Source organism: Nycticebus coucang, chromosome 19, assembly GCF_027406575.1.
Source record: "Nycticebus coucang isolate mNycCou1 chromosome 19, mNycCou1.pri, whole genome shotgun sequence".
Lineage (NCBI taxonomy): Eukaryota > Metazoa > Chordata > Mammalia > Primates > Lorisidae > Nycticebus > Nycticebus coucang.
Genome location: NC_069798.1, coordinates 42364189 through 42391640, shown reverse-complemented (window position 1 = coordinate 42391640; position 27452 = coordinate 42364189). Strand labels below are relative to the sequence as shown.

At 44.6% G+C, this 27452-nt stretch overlaps 1 protein-coding gene across 1 annotated transcript in view; it reads left to right on the top strand.

Moving 5' to 3' along the window:
• The window catches only part of LOC128571793 (lipoxygenase homology domain-containing protein 1-like), a 55516-nt gene that overhangs the window by 9281 nt on the left and 18783 nt on the right, over positions 1-27452 (top strand). The window contains exons 2-6 of the mRNA XM_053571493.1: positions 4317-4471; positions 6266-6426; positions 11692-11768; positions 13411-13607; positions 16447-16639. Of these exons, the coding sequence (XP_053427468.1) occupies positions 4317-4471; positions 6266-6426; positions 11692-11768; positions 13411-13607; positions 16447-16639 (783 nt within the window). The remainder of the gene's footprint in view (positions 1-4316; positions 4472-6265; positions 6427-11691; positions 11769-13410; positions 13608-16446; positions 16640-27452) is intronic.

Below are 27452 nucleotides of genomic sequence, written 5' to 3'. Positions count from 1 at the left end.
CATTGCATCTTTAAGTTCCCTAATTGACTGTTTCAGTTCCTTCAGCTCTGCTATATCCTTTTTATATTCTTCATATCATTCATCTCTTATTTGATTCTGTTTTTGGATTTCCTTTTGGTTATTTTCCACTTTATTAGCAGTTTCCTTCATTGTTTCCATCATTTCTTTCATTGTTTTCAACATGTGTATTCTAAATTCCCTTTCTGTCATTCCTAACATTTCTTACAGGTGGAATCATCTGCAGTAGCTACCTCATGGTCCCTTGGTGGGGTTGTTCTAGACTGGTTCTTCATGTTGCCTGGAGTTTTCTGCTGATTCTTCCTCATGAGTGATTTCTTTTATCTGTTTCCTTGCCCTAATTTTCCTTTCACTTCCTCTTGCTCTTTAGGTTCTTGTGCCTGTGGACTAAGGGTTACAGGACCAGAAGGGTGAGAAGGTTGAAGAGCAAAAAAGGGATGAAAGAAAGGAGGACCAAGTGATAAGAAAAAAAAGAAAAATAGAGAAAGGAGAGGGGGTGGGTATAAGGAATATTGACAAAAAGAAGAGAGGCACAGAAAGAGGGTGACAGGGCAATATAGGTATACAGTAGGGTACTTTGACACAACCTTAAAAAAAACCACCTTCTGGGGGTGCCCAGTTGGGTGGTTCCCTTGAGGTCATCAGCTCTTTGCTAACCTGATCAGACACAGTACCCCACCTCCACCAAGTGGAGAGGAAAGACAAAAATGCTATAAATCAAACCAAAACAAGCAAACAGAAAACTTTATGGGGATAAAATTGGGTGAAAAACCAAATGATAGCGGTAGAAACACTAGCAAAAATGAAGTTCTAGTTATTAAAAAAGGCAGCAATGGGAAATTATAATTAAACTAGAAAAATTGATAAAGAAAAAGGATCTGTATGGAAAAGATTGAAATTAAAAAACAAAAGGGCATCAAGAACGTCAAAATAAACAACAACAACAAAAAACAACCAAACAAAAAAAAAAAGAAAAAAAAACACAACCAAAAACAAAGCAGTTTTTATATGTTATTGAATATTGTCTGGGCAACACGTGGTCTTCTGGGCTATGAGATGTTAATCACAGTTCTGATATGACTGGAGGCTTCTGATTTCTCAAACCCCAGCAGGTAGACACCCTAAATCTCTCTTCAGCCCACTTAAAAGGCCCTTTGAACTTGTAAACTTGCTGAGCAGAAGCTTTCCCAGGAAAGTGCTTCTCGCTGGAATCACTGCTGAAGTGGCTATCCACTTGCCCAGTGTGCCAAAACCGGTCTCACTCTGCCCCTGAGGGTTAGGGCTGCAAGGCGGCTCAGACCCCACCCTTAGGCTACTTGGTTGCTGGGTTACCAGCTCCCACCTGATTCTAGCTCTGCGACCCTGAGGGCGGAGCTTGCCGGGGCAGATCACTCACAATGGCTCCGTGTGACCCACCGCCAAACACTATTAGCTCCGTCTGGCTCAGCGGCTCAGACTGGGGCCCTAGACAACGGCCAAAGTTCTCCGCACTCCTGCTCAGGCCCTCCCCAAGGCAGTTCAACTCAGTGCCAAGTCCAAGGACACCAAAACAGTTCCCAGGTAAGGCCTTTCTGGTTTGCAGTCTTGCTGCTACTGAACTTACAGTTGTGGGTGGGTTTAGATGGATTGAACACACGTGACCACTTGCCGTTTTTCCACTGTTTTTGTCCTCCTCTTGGGGTCCAGAAGTCTCTCGCTGACTCCCTGTATCCTCATAGGAGTGATGATAGGCAGATTCCACCAGCCAGAGATGCCTGGAGTCCTATCTCCCCAGACTCACAGTGCCCAGATGCAAGGAAGCTGTTACTTGGCCCCCATCTTGCTCCGCCTCTTCCCATAATATTTCTTATAAGGCAGCTCTGTTAATAACGAATTTTTGCAGTGTTTGTTTTATCTGGGATTGTCTAAATTTCTCCTTCATTATCGAAGGGCAGTTTTAGTGGATATATAATTCTTGGTTAATGGTCTTTTCTTTTCTTTCAGCACATTAAATAAATTAGAGCTTCTGTAAGTTGACTACCAAGGGACTGTAACAGACTAGTCAACATACAGAAGTAGTCAACATAAGGAACTAGGCCTACTGTACTGATACATACATGTGCTGCATGTCTAATCTATGAAAATTAGGTCAACTTAAGGAGGTGGTCAATGTGGGGAGGAAGTCAAGTATGGAGGTTCTATTGCATATGATTCCATTGCCTTCTGGCCCCCATAGGTTTTTTTGAGAAGTCAGTTGTTAATTTTCTTGAGGATTCCTTGCATGTGATGAGTCATTTTTCTGTTGTTCCTTTCAAGATTCTCACTTTTGTCTTTGGCTCTCAACAGTGTGGCTATGAAGTGTTTATGTGCAGATCTCTTGGAATTTATCCCACTTGGAGTTTGTTGAGCAATTTGCATATCCAGATGAGTGTTTTTCTAAAATCAAATTTGGGAGGTTTGTGACTGTTATTTCTTCAAATATTCTTTCAATACTTGTCTACCTCTTCACTGTAGGGGATTTCTTCTGATTCCATGGAATCCATATAACTATGATGACCAAAGGTCATATCATTATTTCTGACTCTTCAGACACACATTCAACTGTCATCTTGACTTCTATTTTTGAATACTGAAATCACATCTCAAATTTCTAATAAACAGAGCAGAACCATTGATTTCCATCTCCAAACTCATCCTTTCCCTAGAACTTTCCTACTTTTTACTGGCAACTCTATCCACCTAGTTGCCAAACCCAAGACATAGGAGTCATCCCTGATTCTTTTCTTCCCTTCAATTACCTGTTTGATCCATCACTAAGAACTATTGGCTCTATGTCCAAAATATACTGCTGATCTGTTTACCCCTCTCCATCTCCACTGCACCCCTGGTCCTAGGCACCATCCTCTCTTCTCTAGACTATTATAATTATCTCACTAACTGGCCTCTTTGATCCACTTTTTCTTATTCTACAGTCATTCTCCACTTGATGGCTGGAGTGCTCCTTAAAACATAGATCAGCACATGTTAATTCCTTCTGTAGAGTCCACTAATGGCTTCCTGTTGTACAAAAATAAAAAATAAAATAAAAAAAGATGTCATACTTCTTACCTTGACCTGCCACATCCCATATGTCTGGCTTTTGTCTGTCTTTGGTCTTCATCTTACATCCCTTCCCACTCCGTCTAGCCCAGCCTTATTGGCTTTTTCTTTGCTACCAGAATATACATTGGTCATCCTCACACTAGGGCCTTTGTGCTTACCAAAACTGTCTTTTCAGAGCTTCTTGTGCTTGTCCTATCAGTAAATTTATAGCCCAAATGTTACCTCCTTATAGCCATTTTTTTTTGCATCACTAAGTAATCTTTATCCTCTTGTTTCACTCCTCCCTACTCTGAGACATCACTACATTATCTTATTTTTTTTGCAGACATAACTCAGAAAATTTCCTGTCCATAATTTGTTTGTGATTTTACTGTTGATATCTCTTCTCTATTCTTTTATTCTCAATTCTAATATAAACTTCATGAAAGCATGAGTATATTTCATTCACTACTGAATCCCTGAATCTATAATGGTTCCAAGCACCTGCTAGGCTCCAGCAAACAGATTTGGGATGAAGGAATGAGTAAATGAAAGAATTTTGCTTTTCAGCTTAAGAGAGCTGTGGTTTGCAGGGATGCAGGTCCAACTCTACCACAGTAAATTTTCAATGTGGTGGAAGCTGCTGCCCTTCCCACATGGCTGCATTTCATGCCTTTCTCTCCATTCTTCTTCCTGGCCTGTCTTTAGCAGTGGTGGGCTCTGAAGAGTAAGGAAAAGTTCAGTCCTGGATCATGAAGAAAAGTTATGTTACTTGAGAAGGCAGGACACATGTGAATTGGAAAACACATGGGTTTAACTGGGGGAAAGGGTTTAACTGGGTTGGATGAAGGCTGGGGCCATGATATTCGGATTAGACCAGTGGTCTCTGAATACTGGCCAACTCCATCAGAGTCCTGTTTACAAGAAGGAGCTTATACACAATTCAGTTTTATGAGCCCCTCCTCTGGTGTTGAAGATTTAGGAAGTCTGAAGTGGAGTTCAGGACTCTGAATTCATGTAAAAGTTTTCCAGGAGATTCTTAGGATTTGCTGGGTTGGAAACCTCTGATCTGTAAGGAACTTGGGTGTGGTGGGATCTGGAGAGAAGGAGTCAAGGAAGCAAGACCAACCCAGATGACAGCTGCAGGGAGAGAAGTTCAAGCAGTGAGATAGGAGTGGCAGGGCTAGATTTGGGGAACAGGGGCTGTCAGCAATGGTGTCCCTTTCTCTGCCTGCCAGTGGCCCGGTACCGTGTGACCATATGCACAGGGGAACTTGAAGGTGCGGGGACCGATGCCAACGTCTATCTCTGCCTTTTTGGTGACGTGGGGGACACAGGGGAGCGGCTACTCTACAACTGCAGGAATAACACTGACCTATTTGAAAAGGGAAATGTAAGTCACAGCAATGTGCCACCACTCTCTCTCAACCCATGTCCTCCCCTGTCTCCCTTTCCTTGGTCTTCTCTGCTCTGCTCTGGTTCCTTGGTCTTCTCTGCTCTGCTAAAGTTGATCTGTTGGCTAATACTGGAGCCTCAGCCATCAGCGTGCCTCACCCTTGGTGAGGGAAAGGGAACTGAGGAATCCCAGAAGAGTCACTGGAGGGGCATAGAAGTGCCTGGCTCATGTGGTCCTTGAGCCTTTTGCCATCTCTGATTCACTAACGTGCATCAATACCTTAGGACTATCCATCTAGGAGCTGGTGACCTACCCTGGGGGGGGGTCATGGTCCCCGCCCTACCCCTGAGCTTTGAGAAGAAGGCAGAACAGAAGAACATTTAGCGGATGGGGAAAGGTAGTGGCAGCATATTTCTTACCCCAGGGGTAGGCAAAGGGGAAGAATGTTGGGCATCTTCCAAGTGTCAACTAGAGGAACCAAGATGCAGGAAAACTGGGTACCTAACAGCCAATACAGGAACTTTGCATTCTCCTTACAACCACTGTGGACACAACCACTGCGGACATCTTGTTCATGTCCTTTGTGAAAGAGAAACCAAGGGAAATACCCTATACATGGGGGTGAGAGAATGTGGCTCTTTTGCTAGCCTTGTCACAAATGTGCTAGGTGCTCTCCACTGTTTCCCAAACCATCAAATAGGTTTTCTGAGGAGGCTGGGTGGAGCAATGAGGAAAGGGCCAGGCAGGTCCAGGGCAAACCCAGCCTTGGGCCAACCACTCCATTTCACTGATCCTCAGTTTCTTTGCTTCTAAAATGGTGGGGAAGATGCCTACCTGTGTCTGTGGCCCACAGCACACAGTGGATGCTGAGGAAAGAGCTGTTGTAATAAAGGGAGGCTCATGGAGCTCACTAGGTGAAGGGGGATTGCAGACTGCTGCTCTGTCTCCTTGCTCTCCTGTCCCTTCCTTGGTGAGGGCAGGGAAAGCCCTGGAATTCATGGGATGGCCTTTCTTCAGGGCTCATCCAGGCTGGCCTGATTCTTGAGATCATGGGCAACTGAAGGCTTGTGGTGGCAAAAATACTCTAAGCAGGATGTTGTGGGTGGACTCAGGTTCATTTGGGGAGATGAGATAGAGCTGCCTTTACTTCACATAGCTTTTAAAATTTCCTCTCTCCTTCCCATCCACCCACCTTTCTCTCCACCCTTTCCTACTTTTTCCTCCTACATCTTCTGGTGCTTTTGTCCGTCAATTCCACCTTCATGCTCCTGTCCCCAGAGGCTCCCAGGTGAGTTCATGCAGACATGGAGACTGTCCAGTCCCCTCTGCTGCCTCAGTGGCTGGCAAAACTGTGAAGTTAACAAGCCCACCTAATCAATTCTAATCATTCCCTTCCTCAGGAAGGGGTCAGTATCATTCTATAGCAAGGAGCAGCAGAGATTCACCAAGGAATTAATTCATGATAAACGATTAGTGACTGATGATGGCTTAACACATCTGTTCTTCCAGGGGAAGCTGCCTTTTAAGAGGAGATCATAGGGAATGACCATTGTTTACCCAAAAAATATAGCCTCGGTTGTTGGGAACGTGACATTGAGTGATATTTCCATGGAGAAATTGGGGGGTGAGAGGCAACATGTCCTTTATAAGTAGCCCTATCCTAAGTGTGAAAGACAGTTGACCCAGCCATCAGCTCTGGCTTTTCTGATTTCTGGGCCTTTGTCTTCCTTTGGTATTTGGGTCCCAGGGTGGCCATCTAGAAGCTGGCCTTGTGGTCTCTCTCCCCATAAGGCCGACGAGTTCACCATCGAGTCGGTCACCATGAGGAAGGTGAGAAGGGTAAGGATCCGGCACGATGGCAAAGGCTCAGGCAGCGGCTGGTACCTGGACCGAGTGCTGGTGAGGGAGGAGGGGCAGCCCGAAAGCGACAACGTGGAGTTCCCGTGTCTCAGGTACCTGAGTCCTGCCTGCTTGTGTTCCCTCCAGTTCAGGTCATGGTCCCTGCATTTTGGGAAGAACCACCCCTACTACCAGGACTGGCAAGCTGGGCCAAGAAAGAGGTGGCCTCACTGATGGTGCTCAGACCTGAGCTTCACATCTCTGAATACCCAGTGCTGAGTTCAACTTTTGAATCAAAAGTTTTTTAAAAAATAGAATAGCCTTCTGAGCATATATCTTCCTTGATAACAACTTCTCAAGATACATCACTTTGTTTGTATTTCCTTTCCCCCAACTTACTAGTGAGATACGGTTTCTTTCTTTTTTTGTTTTTTCTTCTTAAGCGTTTAGATTTCTTACATCACCAGCTTAGGCTCCCATTGACTTCTAGAAGTCCCTGATGGAGACACTTTAAAATGGGGAGAAATTTCAGTGTTTTCCACGTCACCAAGATGGGCTCCCAAGTTTACATGCATCAGCATCTGGGAGGTGCACACAGCATGATTGACTGGGGGCTTTGGATCCAACTGGCCCTACAAATCCTGGTTCCAGGGCTGAGTTCTGCACCTACAAATGAGTCTCTGCATGTCCACTTCATTAGGCTGACCCAGGGCTTCTAGACGGTGGCTACACTGACGACAGCCCTCCTTTGAGCAGATGGAGCCGAGCTGCACGACCACCTGGCAGGGAATACGTTTCTCTTGCTCTAGCCATGCGCGCGCGCACACACACACACACACACACACATATGCATGCACCTGTCCACACAGGCGCATGTTTTCTACAGTTGAATTGCTTACCACCACATAGGCCCAGGTGCAACAGTTTCCCAGTCATGGAGAGCCACTGGGAGGATCCCACCGAATAATGATTGTGAAACTGTTTTGTCAATGACAAAGTGTTCTACAGTCTTCTAAGTACAGCCACTGTTAGTATTACAAGGGATGACATTGGGAAGGTAAGTATTAATGCAGATCATTCCAGATGAGTAGCACTAAGACAGAGGGGCTCAGAGTGAGAGTTGGGGAGGGGAAGCAGGACTTCCAGGAAAAGGGAGGTCAGAGAGCTGATGGCTGGAAAGGAGAAGGTGGGGTGGGCCATCTCTTGGGAAGTGGCATAAAGCTATGGTGGGGGGACTGGCTCATGCAGAGGCTGGCAAGGGGCATCTGGTATGTAAGGAAGGAGCAAAAAGGATGGGGTAGGAGGAGGCTGAGCCTCAATGCCCATTTTCTCAAGCTGTGGGGGCAGTGGTAAGGGAAGGTACATCTTCCCTTCAGGTCCTCACTGGCTTGTTCACCCCCTCCTGGGCTGGAGGCTGACTGGCTGGGTGATGGATGGAAGAGCCTGCATGGTTTTATTCCTATCTGCTCAAAAGATATTAATTAAGCGCTTCCTACATACTTGCTCCCCGTCCTCATGGAGTGTACAGTCCAGGGGGGGAAATAGACAATAAGTGAATAAACAGAGAAAGCCATCATGACCACCATGGGGGAATGGCAGGGAAGATTGGAGAGGCCATGCCAAGACAAGGCAGGCTGGGCAGGGACTGTCAGGCCAGTCAGGCTGGCTTTCCCACCAAAGAAAGGGTTCCAATGTTCTAAAATCTGGGGAGACGAAACAGGTGCACAGAGGCCAATGTCAGACAGGGCTGAGTGGGCCTCCTGCAAGTTAGGGGGGGTCTATCTGGCTTCTCAAGGGTGATAGGGTGCAGGAAGGAAGAAGGGGGCCTGAGGAAGACTGGAGTCCCAATGGTATGTGCTGGTGTGCTGGGGCCACTATAACAAAGTACCACAGACTGGGTGACATAAACAGTAGAAATTGATTATTCACAGTTCTGGAGGCCAGATGTCCAAAATCAAAGTGCTGGCAGGCTCTGAGCAGGGTCTATTCTAGCCTCTCCCTGAGCTCCTGGCAGCCTCTGTTGAGCCTTGGCTTGTAATTGGCCACTTTCTGTCTCTATCTCTTCACATCATCTTACCTCCATGCATGTCTGTGTCCAAGTTTCAGTCACAATGGGTTAGGGCCCACCCTAATGACCTCATTTGAACAAGTTGAGACCCTATTTCTAAATGAAGTCACATTCTGAGGTACTGGGGGTTAGGACTTTAGCATATGAATGGGGCGGGGGGGACACAAAATGACAGCCTGGCCCTTGGTAGTGGTAGTGACAGGGGTAAAGAAGGGACTATACCAGAGACCATCCTGGGGATGCCAGTTGCCAGTAACACTTGATGATAGTCGAGAGAGAGGCCAGAATAAGATCCCAGGTTTCTTCCTTTGGTGGACAGGTCAAAGGTTGAGATGGGGAGGTAAGGAAGAGTTGAGGGGGAGAATGAGGGTGGACTCTGAAGGTCTAGTTGGGACATGTTAGGTTTGAGATGCAGAATCAGACCTTGAGAAATAAATGCAGAGAACAAGAGCATAGAGATAGAATTTAAAGCCAGGGAAATTCTTGGCATCTTTAGAGAAAGTATGGACAAGGGAATGGTGAGGCCTTAGCTCTCGGGCAGGTCAGGACGAGGAAAGGGAACCTGCAAAGATGATAAGGAAGAAGTTGACCTGTGCACACTGCTCTGTCATATGTGGGGTGCCCGGAGGAGCTTAACTTCTCTGGCCTCCTGACCAGCACTTGCCATTTAGTGACAGTGGGTATGCTGGTGATGCTGATGGCAGGGCAGAATAGGACCTGAGGTCCCCAGACACCCTAGAGCCCTCCTTGCTTCCAAACACTTAAGAATTCATGCATTTTTAAGAAAATGAGTTCTTATTTCTTGCTGAGGCATGCAGAGATGGCTTTTGCCAAACCAGGACCCAGGAGGACTTTGAAGAACCTGGGGCTAGAGTCAGTGTTTGCACACTGCTGCTTTCTTCACCTGAGCTGTTATTTTAACCCTCTTGGAGAAGAGGACAAGCCAGGCCTATTTATCAGAATTTCTCTTCTCCCAGGATCAGGCCTGCCAAGCATTTTCACTCTAGCAGGTGTGTGTATATGTATGTGTGTTTGTGTGTGTGTGTGTGCGTGCGCGCGCGCAAGCGCATGTGCACACATACATCACAATCCTGTGAACCCAGGGAAAGTGTAATAAAACCACCAGCAGACTGACTTATCCTTTTAGCATCATCTCACTCTGAAACTGGGCTGAAGTGTTTGAAGCTGAAAGAAAACGGCTATATTTGGAAATAGCTATTAATACCCCAGCAAGTATTTAGGTGGAAACAAAATGACAAGTCATGGTTTCCTTGTACTGTTGGGGGTGGTGTGGGCAGGGGCTGTGGAGTCAGGGGGAGAAGGGAGGGAGGGCAGATGGGATTTTCCAGCTCCCCTCCCAGTGGGCACATGGCCAGGGCTCCACCACAACTTCATACCCTCCAGTCCCCATGCCCGAGGGGTTGCCAAAGGGACCTTTGCAGGTTAGACAGATGGATAGCCTCCTCATGGGTTGACTTGAGGGACTCCAGTCTAGCAGACCCCTGTTCCCAAATTCCCGTCATCAATGCCTAGAATTCCACCATTGTATCTCCATGTCTTAGAGTCTCAAGCATGTTTCTGCTGTTCTAGATTCATAGCACTAAAGCCTGTGGGAAGTGTAACCACTTTGCTGTCACTAACATTTTAGTGTTAGCTAAGTGCTGGCTGACAGCAAGTCCTTGTGGGAATGTAGGATTGTATGTTTGGGGAAGGACAGTGAGGGAGAAGGGTTGAAGAGACCACATGCTTCCTGTTGCCTCCATTGGCCCTGGGGAGAGGATAGTCTATTAGTAGAGAAAACTAAGTGGTGTCCTGGCTTCCTTTGTGGGCTCTGTGGCCAGGGCCTAGCCCCTCTCTCAGAAGGCATGTAATAGGGGTGGACTACAAAGCAAGTGCCAACACATAGACAAATGAGATGTTTTGGCCAAGAGGCAATGTCTCAGTTTCCCCAATACCCTACAGACCGCTGATGGCTTCTGTTCTGCTGCCATTGGCCCCATCACAAACCATCTCCAGTGCTGGGCTAAGCAGATCCTGCCTGCACAGTTGTTTTATTTCCCAGGCTGGGTCAGAGGGAAAGGTATTTTTTGGGTGAATGACCCTCTGCCTACCCCCATCCCCATGGGTGGACAGTCCAGAGCTGTGATGGTGGCTCATTCCAACATATTGAGGAGTCACAGCTGCCACACCACAGACCACGGGGCATAGACCCAGTTCCCAGCTACTGCTTCTTCTTCCTTCCTTGTTCCTCCTTCCTTGTTCCTCCTTCCCTCCTCCTCCTTCCCTTCTCCTCCTCCACCTCCACCTCCTGCTCCTTCTTCTCCTTCATGAGACAGAGTCTCTCTCCATTGCCCAGGCTAGAGTGCCATGGCCTCACCCTAGCTCACAGCAACCTCAAATTCCTGGGTTAAAGTGATCCTCCTGCCTCAGCCTCCCAAGTAGCTAGGACTACAGGTGCCCATCAGGACACCGGCTAGTTTTTTTTTATTATTATTATTTTTAGTAGAGACAGAGTTTTGATTTTGCTCAGGTTTGCCTCAAACTCCTGTGGATCTTCCCACCTCAGTTCCACAGAGTGCTAGGTTTATAGGTGTGAGCCACTATGCCCGGCCACCCTACTTAGTTTTGAAGGCAAATCTTATTCATCCTTGAGGACTCAGACCAAAGCCACCTCCCCTGCCATCCCTTCTAATTTCTCCAAACTCTTGTAGCATTTAATCTGGGCCAACACCCATCCTGTCTTGGTCCTCAGTGCCTCAGTGAGTCCATTGTCTTCTTAAGGGGGCAGCAGGTTCTCAACGGCCTGGGTTGTGTCTTACTTACCCTAGTGTATCTCTCTGCCTTCTCCTCACCCCAGAGCTCTCAGCACAATGCCACATGGAAGGAAGGCTCATAGAAAAATCAGAGCCTGTTTTTATGCTGGCAATAGCTTTTAGGAGAAATTTTAGACTGTGACTGCCATGGCCTACATCATGTGGCCTGTCCCCTCTTCAGCCCCTCTGCCAGCTCTATACCCTAAACTCCCCCCATTCTATCCATGTGGGTTTCTGCCAACTCCTGAGGCTCTCTTCCAAGCCAGGTCTGTTACTCCCTCTGGAATGCTCCTCCTTCTCCTCCTGGTTAACTCCTACATCCTTCCAATTTCAGCCAAATAGCACCTCCGGGGAAGTCCTCCTTCCTAGTCTGGGATGAGATGCTTTGTAGGGGCTCCCTTGGAATTATTTTCCTTTGCAGACTTCAAAGTCCTGGGCCTCCCTTTAGCTGTCTGCCTGCCCCACACAGAAAGCTAACTTCCCCCATTGCCCAGCAGGTGGTTGGACAAGGACAAGGACGATGGGCAGCTAGTTCGAGAGTTGCTGCCCAGTGATAGCAACGCAACACTGAAGAGTGAGTTGTCCCAATGACTGGGTGCTGGGTGTGCCTGTGGTGAGCAGGTGCCTCCCCTCAGCTAAACAGAAGCAAATCCCTCGAGAAAGCATGTGCTGTTCACGTTTCACAGGGGGGAGTGAGGCAGGGAGAGAGGGGAGTCTCTGGGGAGGCTCTGGAAACTTCTGGTCTGTGCTGTGCTGTCATTCAGGCCTTGGGAGGAAAAACATATTTTGAAGGGACTGTAAAATGAGGATTTAAAAAAAATGCTGAAAAAAAAAGGAAGAAAAAAGAATGCTGTGTATTGTCAGGGGTCAGCCCATTGTGGTGATACTTCTTCAGGTACCTTGTTTCACCATGAGCTTTAGGCAAAATTTAAAAGAAACTTATCTCAAGAATGGTTGACAATACCAACACTTCATGGTTATATTTATTATCTCCTTTGAGCTCTGCAATAACCCCAGAATATGGTCAGAGATGATGTCCATTTATCAGATGGGGAAACAGGTTTGGAGGGGCTAAAGATGTTTATATCTGACCTTTCCTAAGGTTGGATTGCAGAGCTGGAACCAGAGTGTCCAGTCTCTGGACTCAGAATAAGAATTTAAGAACTGGGAAGGACCTCAGGAGGTGAGATGACCCATGTGTATGGTGAGGGTCTGTAGTCAGTGTGGAGCTGGGGCTGGTACCCAGGGAATCTCTGTCTTACTTCACTTCCCTGGCAACCCCAGCAAGCTCCTGCCACGCTATAGGGACAGGGCCTTCTGACCCCTGCTTCCAAGTCACAGCCTTTGAAAGGGTTTAAGAAGAAAATGGTGTAAGGAAGAGGTCTTCTCAGTTCCTGCTACATCTTTTAGCAAGGAGGACCGAAGCCATTTCCTCAAGTGCTCTTGGATATCCTTAATGGAGCTGATTTGGATTAGACCCACTGGTCTGGTCTTTTCCAGGGCCTGGCCATGCCTGGTCGCCAGGCAAGGTGTGCTCAGCTGTCTCCAAAGCTTTCTTCCCAGTGGGAAGACCCTAAGGCAGCAGTGAATGGCAGGCCTGGATGCTTCCTCTCCTTTCCCCCAAACACACACCATGAACCAGCTTGAGGATTTGGGGCCTTGGCTCATGTTATCCTAGGGCCCGCCTTCTCCTTGGATGTTCTTACTCTTGCACACAGATGATGCAGACCTTCTGGGCTGATAAAATGCACTGACACCCATGTGGTGACCCAGGGACAAGCAGGATCTGGCTGGTGACTCATTAACTATTGCTATCCTGCACCAAATGCATGGCCTTCCAAGGCTCAGATTTCATGGCTGGGGTCAGAATACTTAGCTCTAATACCCTGTGTGTGATGTACCAAACACTGTCTAGAGAGGCTGTTGCTCCCTTGGCCTCAACTTCCTTGAAGTTGTACAGGTCATTGCTGGAGATCCTTTCAGTATCTTAAATGTTGACCTTCTTGCCTGTAATTACACCTTCTGTTCTCAGCCTATTCACACCTTTGGCAGCAGGTGGGCCATCTATGAGAGTTTGACATTGTAGATGCAGAGATGAGGGAGCCCCTGCCCCAAGTAGCAACCTGCCCCAAGTAGCAACCTGCCCCCTGTCCCAGGCTGCAGACTGCCTCCCTGCGCTAAGCTCTCCCTTCTTCCCTCTGCCTTGGGCTGCTCAGACTTTCGCTATCACATCAGTTTGAAGACAGGGGATGTCCCTGGAGCCAGCACGGATTCTAGAGTCTACATCAAGCTCTATGGAGACAAATCCGACACCATCAAGCAAGTTCTTCTCGTCTCTGACAACAACCTCAAAGACTACTTTGAACGTGGCCGGGTGGATGAGTTCACCCTGGAGACCCTGAACATTGGGACTGTAAGTCTTCTTCCTGAGATCCTGTGATGCCGCGCCACCCATTCCCCTACATACATCCACACACACACAGATACACACTCATGTACACAGAGGTGAGATCTTTTTGAAGGAGAAAAATGCCCACTAGGAGTTGTTAGTGAGGTATGTTTTTCTAGCTCTGACCTGGAGCAGCTGAAGACATGTGAACAGTGTCCATACTTCCAAAGTCTCTTTGGGGATGGAATGTGTATTTTTAGTAGCTTTATTCCAGTGTTTTGTTTACACCCATAGCCAGGACCATTGTACCTGGATCACACGCAGTGGAGAAGAGGAGGCTCTGTGTACAGGGAAGAAAAGAGAAGTGAGGACTAAAAAGTGGCTGAAAACATTTCTCACTTTCAAACTCGAGTGTGTGTCAGAATTATGCCTAGGAAGCTTGTTTCTGGGCACACATGTGGGCCACACTTGGGGGAGTTTTGCGTCAGAAGATGAGACCCGAGAGCCTCCATCTATCAGGGCTCCCAGTGGCTTCAATCAGTAATACTCCACTGCAATAGCGAAGTCTAGCATGGACTGAGCTCAACTCTGACTTGTGCCCAGACACTTTAAAGGGAGGATGAGTGAATAGGAGGAGGGTGCACAGGGGCTCAGTAGAATCAGGGATGTGAAAAGCCACAGAGAGTGGTGAGGGGGCGGTTGGTCTGTGTGAAACCCACCGAGGTTTGCTATCTGCTATCTATTGGCGTTTGTCTCCCAGAGTTTGGGACACAAACCTACCCTTGGGTGTTGGCTGTAAACAACAGTAAATCCTTTTAACAGCCTTGAGTTTTCTCAGGCGGGCACTTTAAGGGGGATTAGGGTCAATCTAGGAATGTGGTCTTGAGCTGTTATGAACCAGGATAGTGTTTTGTTCAGCTCTTTCTAGGCCAAGGTTGAAGCTTTTAGTTGAGAAAGGGCTCAGGAACTTGAAAGTTTGGTCAAGGTGAAAATTTTTCTTGACTTCACCTTGAGAGACACAAATCTAAATCCAGAACTTGAGCACTGGGGGTGCCTGGAAATGTTTGAGCTGGGATTTGTGTTACCACCTGCCCCTTTCAGGGTGTGGCTTGGTAGAAAATGAGATGGTAACAAACCTGCTGTCAGCAGCCTCATCTTTCCCTACTTTAGGCCCTGAAATCTCTTCTTTCATCAAAATTCACTTATGGGAAAAATTTCATGTCAGTCATTTATACCTTGAGGTTAATGAACTTAAGTCAAGGTTTTCCTTGATCAAGATGTATTTACACTTTAAGCTGAATTAATAACTGCACAGTGAAAATGCTTCTCCCTTTACTGAAAGATTTTTGGCAGCAACCAACAGATAAACAAGACATCTACAAAGAGTGGGATGATGGTGGGAGGGCATTTGGACCCCTCCTTGTGTTTCTGAAAGAAACACCTCAGTGAGCAGCGTTGGGCCAGTGTGGCCAGGAGGCTGGGGGCATGGGCTCTGGCTGCCAAACACCTGCCCTAGTGCCCCAGCATTTCTACCCACCCACCAAGCATAAGTTATGTAACCTCTGTTTTCCTCAGTTTCTCATTCACAACAACAGGGGATCCTAAGGGGGCTATTACTATCTTTAACTATGTGAATAACACCCACGTGCCCATAGTAAGTATTTCGTAAATGCTACTGAACCATTACTCTATGTCAAGTGCAAGGTGTTGTAGAGCTGACACAGGACCTGCCCTAGGGACCTTCCATCTTAGCAGGTAGAATACAACTGCCCCTGCCTTCAAGCTTTCAGCTGATCACTCCTTGGGACGTTCACAGTCCTGTCACCACAGAAAGACAACAAAATTCTCCCCTGTCCTTTGGCATGCACCCAAAGGGCTTTCAGGCTTTGTCAGCATAGCTGGTTTCCTTTTGACCATTCCAGGGGACCCAGCTACATGCACTCAGCTGTGACAGTATTGCCATTATCAGCTGCAAAGAGGCACTTAGTATTGGGAAGAGCAAGACCAGGGCTCACATGGCCAATTTTCTAAATCTGGCCTTTTGGCACCAGATGCAAAGCTAGTGTCACCTCTTCAAACCATCACAGAGAGAATCTCGGAGCTAGAAGGGCTCTCAAAGGTCATCTGATAATTCCAAGTGGTGCAAGAATTATCCTGAGTATAGCATTTCAAAAAATCATAAGAGCAGTGCAAATACTAAAAAGGCTAGTACATACAAGGATGGTGACTTGACCATCTACACTCTCATTTAGGTTGCCTATGGGCAAAGATATTAAAATATAAAATAGCGAAGCACCTATGAAGTTTTCTTGGAAAAGGAAAAACGTTCCTCAGGTCCAAGAGTGAGAGGAGGAACTGGACACAGAACCACAGAGCCCTGAGAGATTTTCTGCATACCTTGTCACCTACAGGATGGGTATGTCAAAGACAAAATACAGACAAATGTACAATAGTATATTGTTTAAAACCAAACCAAACCAAATGGATGACACGGTTATCAGAAGGTGATGGCAAACATTTTGAACATTTGCTTTCTTGTGCAGCCACAATTTAACACGATTAGGGACTAGTGGAGCTTTCAAAGTTCACACCTGTTCCTTGCTTGCTTCTCACCATGGCCCCAGGAGGGAAGGTGTGTGCTGGACTTAGGAGGAGAGAAGGGAGGCTCCAGGAAGGAGAAGTGACTCCCTAGTCCCCCAGCTGGCTGATGGCAGGGAGAGGACTGGGACCTAGACTTGCTTGGGGAACTGGGGATCCAGGTCAAGGAGAGTCATTTATGCTAGGGTTTAGGGAGGGAGGGATGGGGACAGGCAGATTTCTACCCAGCCCACTCCTTGTTGACCCTCTCTTGGATTTCCTCCAGATCAACAGGCTGGTGATCGGGCACGACAGCACAGGCATGCACGCGAGCTGGTTTCTGGGCAGTGTCCAGATCCGAGTGCCCCGCCAGGGCAAGCAGTATACTTTCCCTGCCAACCGCTGGCTGGACAAGAACCAAGCCGATGGGCGCCTGGAGGTGGAGCTCTATCCCAGCGAGGTCATGGAGATCCAGAAATGTATGGTGGAGGCTGTAGGGGATGTCAACCTTATTTCCCCTGTGGGGTGGGGCCCAGGGAAGAGGGAGGGGACTCTAGAGAGAGACAATGGGGAAGGCCAGCTGTCTCATACCATGGTGCTGGGAGGGAAGAAGGACTCCTTTTACAGATGGGAAAACGGAGGACTCGGTGAAACACTTTAGGATAAAGATAGCAAATAACTTTATTAGGAAATGTACATTCTCAACCCTGTGTGGGAAAGGAGTCTGTCTTCCCCTGGGAAGACTAGCTGAGGATACAAAACTGTTTATTCCTTCCTTTTTTCAGTAAATACACAGCCAACCACCTGCATTCATGAGCTCTGTATCCATGTATTCAACCAACTAAGGGTCAAAAACATTTGGAAAAAATTTGCATCTGTACTGAACATGTGCAGACTTTTTTCTTATCAATATTCTCTAAACAATTATTCCCTAAGAACTATTTGCATAGCATTTACATTGTACTGGGTTGTTGGTGCCCGCTGTGGCACCCCGTCACCATGCAAATAAAAACAGCCAACAGGATTAGAAGTACATGCTCACAAGAGGTGAGCTTCCCATATTGCAGGGAGAGCCCGGAGTAACCTCTGTTGTGGCCTTATTGAAACATTATACAATAGGTGTGCAGGCCCACGTACAGGACCTTACGTGCTTAATGATCACTATGTGCTCTTTCTCCATGGGCTCGACTCCCACCCTGTTGCACCACAAATGTCCAAAGTATAATACCTGCTTGCTAATGAGTGACCGATCTTATCTCATTAACGCATGCAGTTGCTTGAGGGCTTGTCTCCAGGCTGCAAAAACATCTCCATGCTGGCTAGGGGATTGACCTGCTCCCAGTGCCTCCCTCAAGAACCAGTGACCACTTCAACAAGCCTGGTGCTCAGTCTCCTACATCTCCCCACCTTTCCCCATTTAAAATATTCTTGTACAGGGTAAGGCAGAAATCCACAGTTGTCTGTCTTGTCCTTTGTCCTCATCGAGTAGCTCACCTTCTAGCTAGGTAACAAAATTACACCAATGAAATCAGTGAGGGTTTTTCACAGAAGAAAAGAAGGAAGAGGTTAGCCATACTGTTGAAAATGTTTAGAATTCCAATGACAGATTGCACTCTTTCAGGAAAATTACTTCCTCCATTTCAAACAATATGGAAATGGTTGATCATGGCAGTAATAATACTGATCTTACACATTTCATCACCTAACTGTTGGTCTCGGGCTGACCCATGGGATCCTTAATCAATGACGCTTTCATAGGAAGTATTAACCAATGCCCCAAGTTTTAATGTCAGGTGGGGAAAGGGTAGTGTTAATAAGCTCATACTCTTTCCAAGCTGAAGTCTGGAGGAGCAGCAAACAAGCAAAGTTTTCTCACCTTTGCTGACGCCAGTGCAATTATTGCCAGGAACAGGAAGTCTGCTGTTTTACCAAATCTCCACATGCTATCCACCACAAAAACTGACTGCTTTGTTCATAACCCTGTTAGAGCCCAGAGGATGTGTGCTGAGCTCACCTAGGCCTAAAGAATAAGGGGTTCCCTAGTTGGTGAAACCCTGTATCAATCCTTCCTCTCTGAACAGAAGCTCTAACTGCCCTTGGGAAAAAGGTCGCTGACCGCTCCAAACTACTTCCTGCTGATACTGGAGGATGATATGGGGGGCAGTTAGAGGTTCCTCACAGGAGATTGATTCAGGTTTCACAGTGAATGAAAATAATGGTACCTTTGAAAGGCTGGGTTTAAGCTATATAAATTATATAAACAATTTGAACCATTTAATGAAAGTGTCATTTGCATATACTGTCTTATTTCTTTAGAACCACACACACTATAACTACCTAACACAATTTCTCTTAGCTACTCATTGTGGTATCTAATATATAATAGAACATTTTAAGCCTCCTGTTATGTTTAAATTGCATCAAACTTAAATTATGTGTAGTATAAGACTGACCTGCCAAGACAAATTATTGCAGAAGATGACATAAACAAGCAACATTAGTTCCAGATGTGTTTTGCTATACATCAAATCAACATTTAGAGACATATAATTAGATGTTACTTAGAAAATCTTTAAGACTGGCAAGGTCTCTTGCTCATGTCGAGGTTTGATCCAGCGGCCAGGCAGCCACCACTTCTCTTGCTGTTCTGTAATGATATTAGCAAAACCTTGACCCCAAGTGTAGCACATTACCAGGTTAGCACATTATCAGGTTCCCGTTTGGACATATCAGGTTTTCCATAGGAAATAGGATGTTTAAATCCCCGTGCTTGTGTTTTTTGCCAGTGGACTCTGGGTTCAGCCCGACTGATAGTTTCCCAGCTGTAAAGGTGTTCCATTCTTATCAAACCAGAAGTGGCACTCATTTGCCCAATGGAACCCCTTTTCATACCTCGGGCATATGCCTGGGTTTTTCCCCCCTCTTTTTATAAATTAAAACTCGTATTCCACCAGAGGGGTATCAAGGAGATAATGATAAAAAAGCAAAAGCTCCCTTGTCTACTTCTTTCACCTACCCTACCCCCTTATTTGGAGGTAACCACTTTAATCACTTCAAAGTTTTCCTTTGGAATTTAACCCCATGTTTTGAAATAATATGCTTATCATTTTAAAAAATTCAGTTTTAAACATTATCTATTGACTTCCTACTATGAAAGAGAAGGATTTAGCCCTTTTAACACACATAGGCACTTATATGGGTCCTCATGTGAGTGCACTCACTCACATACAGACACACACACACCCCTTCCTTCCCGCCTTCAGTGTAATCAAATCAATGTTCGATTTTTACATTATTACAACCATATAAATATTATTCACTGCTGAGTCACCTAGTGTAGGATAATTGAGTCTCATTTTTTGTGCAACTTTTTGTTTTTTTTCTGAAATTAATGATCCCATTCCTCATTTGTATAGTTTTCTCTGTACCCCTCACTTTCTGTGTTAGTCTGTGAGGGCTGCATAACAAAGTAACTCCTGGGCTCCCAGCAGCTGCCTTCTCACTGAGTGTTCACATGGTTCCTTCTTACTGCAAGCACATTCCTGGTGTCTCTCTGTGTCCACATTTCTTTTTCCTATTCTGATGCCAGTCAGATTGGATGAGAACCCACCTTGAAGGGTCTCATTTAAACTTAGTCACCTCTTTAAAGGTCCTGTCTACAAATGTGGTTACATTCTGAGTTACTGGGAGTTGGTGCTTCAACACAAGAATTTGGAGGGAAACACAAATCAGTCTATAACATACTCTTATCTCTAAATCTCCAGTAGATCAGAGGTTCATCCCCAATGGGAATCCCTAAGATTTCCTTTCCACTTTCCCTTTCCCCCTTAAATACTCTTTTTATTTTATTTTTATTTATTTGTGTTTTCTTCAGACAGAGTCTTACTCTGTCATCCTTGGTAGAGTACCATGCCATCATAGCTCAAAGCAACCTCAAACTCTGGGCTTAAGCAATTGTCTTTCCTCAGCCTCCTGAGTAGCTGGGACTACAGGAGCCTGCCACAACACCCACCTATTTTTAGAGATGGGGTCTCGTTCTTGCTCATGCTGGTCTTGAACTTCTGAGCTCAAGCGATCTACCCACCTCTGGCTCCCAGAGTGCAGGGATTACAGGCACAAGCCACCATGCCAGCCCCCCTTAAACATTCTTGTGGGAGCCTTCTATCCTGTTCCCCAGGCTGCCATATACTTTGCCTTTGGAAACTTCTTTTTACCATCTTTCTGGAAATTCTGTTCTTTTTTTATACTGGGTTGGATCTCCTGTTCCATGGATTCCATGTCTTCTTTGGTTTAGTCCCTCATTTCCCTAGAGCACATTCTTTACTAATAGCTTCCTGAGAAGAGGTGCACAGAAAATAAATGTTCAGACCTTTCACATCTGCAAGTGTCATTAGCTAACTCTCAAAAGTGGTTCATAGTTTGGCTTGTTATGGAATTCTGAGTTAGAATTCATTCTCCCCTAGAGTTTAGAAAGAACTATTCTATTGTCTTCTCACTCCCATCATTGCAGCTGAGAAGTCTGATGCCATTCTGCTATCCAACTCTTTGGTTTCTTTTCTGTCTAAAAGCTTATAGGTTCTTGTCCTTATCCCTGCCACTCTGAAAATTCAGGATGCTCTCACTGCCTTTTAAAATATTACTTACACTCATTGTCCTGAAGATTCATGGGCTTCTTCAGTACAGAAGCATTTATTATTATTTTTTTTTCCTTTTCTTTTTTTTTTATTGTTGGGGATTCATTGGGGGGTACAATAAGCCAGGTTACACTGATTGCAATTGTTAGGTAAAGTCCCTCTTGCAATCATGTCTTGCCCACATAAAGTGTGACATACACCAAGGCCCCACCCCCCTCCCTCCGTCCCTCTTTCTGCTTCCCCCCAACATAACCTTAATTGTCATTAATTGTCCTCATATCAAAATTGAGAACATAAGATTCATGCTTCTCCATTCTTGTGATGCTTTACTAAGAATAATGTCTTCCACTTCCATCCAGGTTAATACAAAGAATGTAAAGGCTCCATTTTTTCTAGTAGCTGAATAGTATTCCATGGTATACATATACCACAGTTTGTTAATCCATTCCTGGGTCGGTGGGCATTTAGGCTGTTTCCGCATTTTGGCGATTGTAAATTGAGCTGCAATAAACAGTCTGGTACAAGTGTCCTTATGATAAAAGGATTTTTTTCCTTCTGAGTAGATGCCCAGTAATGGGATTGCAGGATCAAATGGGAGGTCTAGTTGAGTGCTTTGAGGTTTCTCCATAGTTCCTTCCAGAAAGGTTGTACTAGTTTGCAGTCCCACCAGCAGTGTAAAAGTACTCCCTTCTCTCCACATCCATGCCAGCATCTGCAGTTTTGAGATTTTGTGATGTGGGCCATTCTCACTGGGGTTAGATGATATCTCAGGGTTGTTTTGATTTGCATTTCTCTAATATATAGAGATGATGAACATTTTCTCATGTGTTTGTTAGCCATTCATCTGTCATCTTTAGAAAAGGCTCTATTCATGTCTCTTGCCCATTGATATATGGGATTGTTGGCTTTTCTCATGTGGATTAACTTGAGTTCTCTATAGATCCTAGTTATCAAGCTTTTGTCTGATTGAAAATATGCAAATATCCTTTCCCATTGTGTAGGTTGTCTCTTTGCTTTGGTTATTGTCTCCTTAGCTGTACAGAAGCTTTTCAGTTTAATGAAGTCCCATTTGTTTATTTCTGTTGTTGTTGCAATTGCCATGGCAGTCTTCTTCATGAAGTCTTTCCCCAGGCCAATATCTTCCAGTGCTTTTCCTATGCTTTCCTTGAGGATTTTTACTGTTTCATGGCTTAAATTTAAGTCCTCTATCCATTCTGAATCAATTTTTGTGAGTGGGGAAAGGTGTGGGTCCAGTTTCAGTCTTTTACATGTAGACATCCAGTTCTCCCAACACCATTTATTGAATAGGGAGTCTTTCCCCCAAGGTATGTTCTTGTTTGGTTTATTGAAGATTAGGTGGTTGTAAGATGTTGGTTTCATTTCTTGGTTTTCAATTCGATTCCAAGTGTCTATGTCTCTGTTTTTGTGCCCGGACCATGCTGTCTTGACCACTATGGCTTTGTAGTACAGACTAAAATCTGGTATGCTGATGCCCCCAGCTTTATTTTTATTACTAAGAACTGCCTTAGCTATACGGGTTTTTTTTCCAGTTCCATACAAAACGCAGAATCATTTTCTCCAAATCTTGAAAGTATGATGTTGGTATTTTGATAGGAATGGCATTGAATAGGGAGATTGTTATGGGAAGTGTAGACATTTTAACAATGTTGATACTTCCCAACCATGAGCATAGTATGTTCTTCCATTTGTTAATATCCTCTGCTATTTCCTTTCTGAGGATTTCATAATTTTCTTTATAGAGGTCCTTTACCTCCTTTGTTAGGTATATTCCTAGGTATTTCATTTTCTTTGAAACTATGGTGAAGGGAGTTGTGTCCTTAATTAGCTTCTCATCTTGACTGTTATTGGTGTATACAAAGGCTACTGACTTCTGGACATTGATTTTATATCCTAAAACATTACTGTATTTTTTGATGACTTCTAGGAGTCTTGTGGTTGAGTCTTTGGGGTTCTCTAAGTATAAGATCATGTCGTCAGCAAAGAGGGAGAGTTTGACCTCCTCTGCTCCCATTTGGATTCCCTTGATTTCCTTGTCTTGCCTAATTGTATTGGCTAGAACTTCCAGCACTATGTTGAATAGTAAAGGTGACAGAGGACAACCTTGTCTGGTTCCAGTTCTAAGAGGAAAAGCTTTCAGTTTTACTCCATTCAGTAAAATATTGGCTGTGGGTTTGTCATGGATAGCTTCAATCAGTTTTAGAAATGTGCCACCTATGCCTATACTCTTCAGTGTTCTAATTAGAAAAGGATGCTGGATTTTATCAAATGCTTTTTCTGCATCTATTGAGAGGATCATGTGATCTTTATTTTTGCCTCTGTTAATATGGTGGATAACGTTTATGGACTTGCGTATGTTAAACCAGCCTTGCATCCCTGGGATGAAGCCTACTTGATCATGATGAATGACTTTTTTGATGATAAGCTGTAGTCTATTGGCTAGGATTTTGTTGAGAATTTTTGCTTCTATATTCATGAGTGAGATTGGTCTGAAATTCTCCTTTTTGTTTGGGTCTTTTCCTGGTTTTGGTATCAGGGTGATGTTTGCTTCATAGAATGTGTTGGGGAAGATTCCTTCTTCCTCAATTTTTTGGAATAATTTCTGCAGTACAGGAATAAGCTCTTCCTTGAAGGTTTGATAGAATTCTGGTGTGAAGCCATCTGGTCCAGGGCATTTTTTGGTTGGAAGCTTTTTTATTGTTTCTTTGATCTCAGTGCTTGAAATTGGTCTGTTCAGGAGCTCTATTTCTTCCTGGCTAAGTCTAGGAAGAGGGAGTGATTCTAAATATTGATCCATTTCCTTCACATTGTCAAATTTCTGGGCATAGAGTTTCTGGTAGTATTCAGAGATTATCTGTATCTCTGTGAGATCAGTTGTTATTGCCCTTTCATCATTTCTGATTGAGGTTACTAGAGATTTTACTTTTCTATTCCTCGTTAGTCTGGCCAATGGTTTATCTATTTTATTTATTTTTTCAAGAAACCAACTCCTTGCTTCATTAATTTTCTGAATGATTCTTTCTTTTCAATTACATTGACCTCTGATTTGATTTTGGATATTTCTTTTTTCTGCTGAGTTTAGGCTTAGATTGTTCTTCTTTTTCCAATTCCATGAGATGGCTTGTGAGATTGTTGATGCGCTCTCTTTCTGTTTTTCGAATGTAGGCATCTAAAGTGATGAATTTTCCTCTCAAAACTGCTTTTGCAGTATCCCACAGGTTTTGGTAGCTTGTGTCTTCATTGTTGTTATGCTCAAGGAAGTTAATGCTTTCCTGTTTTATTTCTTCCTGCACCCACCTGTTATTCAACAGAAGATTGTTTAATTTCCATGCCTTTGTGTGGGGTCGAGCATTTTTGTTAGAGTTGAGTTCCACCTTTAGTGCCTTATGATCTGAGAAGATACAAGGTAAAATTTCAATTCTTTTGATTCTGTTGATATTTGTTTTGTGTCCCAGGATATGATCTATTTGGAGAATGTTCCATGGGGTGATGAGAAGAATGTATATTCTTTATCTTTGAGATGGAGTGTTCTATATGCATCTATCAAGCACAGTTGTTCTAGGGTCTCATTTAAGTCTCTTATATCTTTGTTTAATTTCTGTTTAGAGGATCTGTCCAGCTCTGTAAAGGAGTGTTAAAGTCCCCTGTTATGATGGTATTATCAGATATCATATTGCTCAGACTGAGTAAGGTCTGCTTCAAGAATCTGGGAGCATTTAAATTGGGTGCATAAATATTTAGAATTGAAATGTCTTCTTTTTGTATTTTTCCCTTGACCAATATAAAGTGACCATCTTTGTCTTTTTTGACTTTAGTTGCTTTAAATCCACATGTATCTGAAAATAAGATTGCAACTCCTCTTTTCTTCTGAATTCCATTTGCCTGAAAAATTGTCTTCCAACCCTTGACTCGGAGCTTTAATTTGTCTTTTGAAGCCAGGTGTGTTTCTTGCAGACAGCAAATGGATGGCTTGTGTTTTTTAATCCAGTCAGCCAATCTATGTCTCTTCAGTGGGGAATTCAAGCCATTAACATTTATTGAGATAATTGATAAGTGTGGTAGTATTCTATTTATCTTATTTTGTGAGAGTCCATTGCTGAGTTTTATCTTTTGCATCAGTGTGGAGGTTAGGTTCTGTCCTTCAATTTCTGAGTTCTTACTTTGCTGCTGATCCATTGTGGTGGTCAGTGTGCAGAACAGGTTGAAGTATTTCCTGTAGAGCTGGTCTTGTTGTGGCGAATTTCTTCTATGTTTGTATATCCATAAATGATTTGATTTCTCCATCAATTTTTAGGCTTAGCTTAGCAGGGTACAGAATTCTGGGCTGGAAATTGTTCTGTTTAAGTAGATTAAAGGTAGATGACCATTGTCTTCTTGCTTGGAAAGTTTCATTAGAGAAGTCTGCAGTCACTCTGATGGATTTGCCCCTGTAGGTCAACTGGCGCTTACTCCTGGCAGCTTGCAGAATCTTTTCTTTTGTCTTGACTTTGGACAGGTTCATCACAATGTGTCTTGGAGAAGCTCGGTTAGAGTTGAGGTGACCTGGGGTCCGATATCCCTCTGAAAGCAGTGTGTCAGACTCGTTGGTGATATTTGGGAAATTTTTTATAATATTCTCTAGTATGGCTTCCATTCCTCTGGGGCATTCTTCTTCCCCTTCTGGAATTCCTATAACTCGTATGTTGGAACGCTTCATAAAGTCCCATAATTCTGACAGTGAACATTCTGCTTTCTCTCTCTTCTTTTCTGCGTCTTTTACTGTCTGAGTTATCTCAAGAACTTTGTCTTCTACCTCCAAAATTCTTTCTTCTGCATGGTCTAACCTGTTGCTGATACTTTCCATTGCATCTTTAAGTTCCCTAATTGACTGTTTCAGTTCCTTCAGCTCTGCTATATCCTTTTTATATTCTTCATATCGTTCATCTCTTATTTGATTCTGTTTTTGGATTTCCTTTTGGTTATTTTCCACTTTATTAGCAGTTTCCTTCATTATTTCCATTATTTCTTTCATTGTTTTCATCATGTGTATTCTAAATTCCCTTTCTGTCATTCCTAACATTTCTTTATAGGTGGAATCCTCTGCAGTAGCTGCCTCATGGTCCCTTGGTGTAGTTGTTCTAGACTGGTTCTTCATGTTGCCTGGAGTTTTCTGCTGATTCTTCCTCATGGGTGATTTCTTTAATCTGTTTCCTTGCCCTAATTTTCCTTTCACTTCCTCTTGCTCTTTAAGTTCTCGTGCCTGTGGACTAAGGGTTAGATGAGTCCTTTTGGTACAGGACCAGAAGGGTGAGAAGGTTGAAGAGCAAGAAAGGGATGAAAGGAAGGAGGACTGAGTGAAAAGAAAAAAAATAGGGAAAGGAGAGGGGGTGTGTGAATGGAATATTGACAAAAAGAAGAGAGGCACAGAAAGAGGGAGACACAGCAATATAGGTGTACAGTAGGGTACTTTGACACAACCTGAAAAAAAATAAACCACTTTCTGGGGGTGCCCAGTTGGGTGGTTCCCTTGAGGTCAGCAGCTCTTTGCTAACCTGATCAGACACAGTACCCCACCTCCACCAAGTGGAGAGGAAAGACAAAAATGCTAGAAATCAAACCAAAACAAGCAAGCAGAAAACTTTATGGGATAAAATTGGGTGAAAAACCAAATGATAGCGGTAGAAACACTAGCAAAAATGAAGTTCTAGTTATTAAAAAAGGGCAGCAATGGGAAATTATAATTGAACTAGAAAAATTGAGAAAGAAAAAAGATCTGTACGAAAAAGGTTGAAATTAAAAAACAAAGCAACATCAACAACCTCAAAATAAACAAACAAAAAAAAACAAAACAAACACCAAAAAAAAAACCACAACCAAAAACAAAGCAGTATGTATATGTTGTTGAATATTGTCTGGGCAATACGTGGTCTTCTGGGCTATGAGATGTTAATCACAGTTCTGATACGACTGGAGGCTGCTGATTTCTCAAACCCCAGCAGGTAGACACCCTAAATCTCTCTTCAACCCACTTAAAAGGCACTTTGAACTTGTAAACTTGCTGAGCAGAAGCTTTCCCAGGAAAGTGCTTGTCACTGGAATCACTGCTGAGGTGGCTATCCACTTACCCAGTGTGCCAAAACTGGTCTCACTCTGCCCCTGAGGGTTAGGGCTGCAAGGTGGCTCAGACCCCACCCTTAGGCTACTTGGTTGCTGGGTTACCAGCTCTCACTCGATTCTAGCTCTGCGACCCTGAGGGCGGAGCTTGCCAGGGTAGATCACTCAGAATGTCTCCCTGTAGCCCACAGCCAAACACTATTAGCTCCGCCTGGCTCAGCGGCTCAGACTGGGGCTCTAGATAACGGCCAAAGTTCTCTGCACTCCCGCTCAGGCTCTCCCCAGGGCAGTTCAACTGAGTGCCAAGTCCAAAGACACTAAAACAGTTCCCAGGTAAGGCCTTTCTGGTTTGCAGTCTCGCTGCCACTGAACTTACAGTTGCAGGCGGGTTTAGGCCGATTGAACACACGCGACCAGTTGCCAGTTTTCCACTGTTTTAGTCCTCCTCTTGGGGTCCAGAAGTCTCTCGCTGACTCTCTGTATCCTCACAGCGGTGATGAAAGGCAGATCCCACCAGCCAGAGATGCCTGGAGTCCTATCTCCCCAG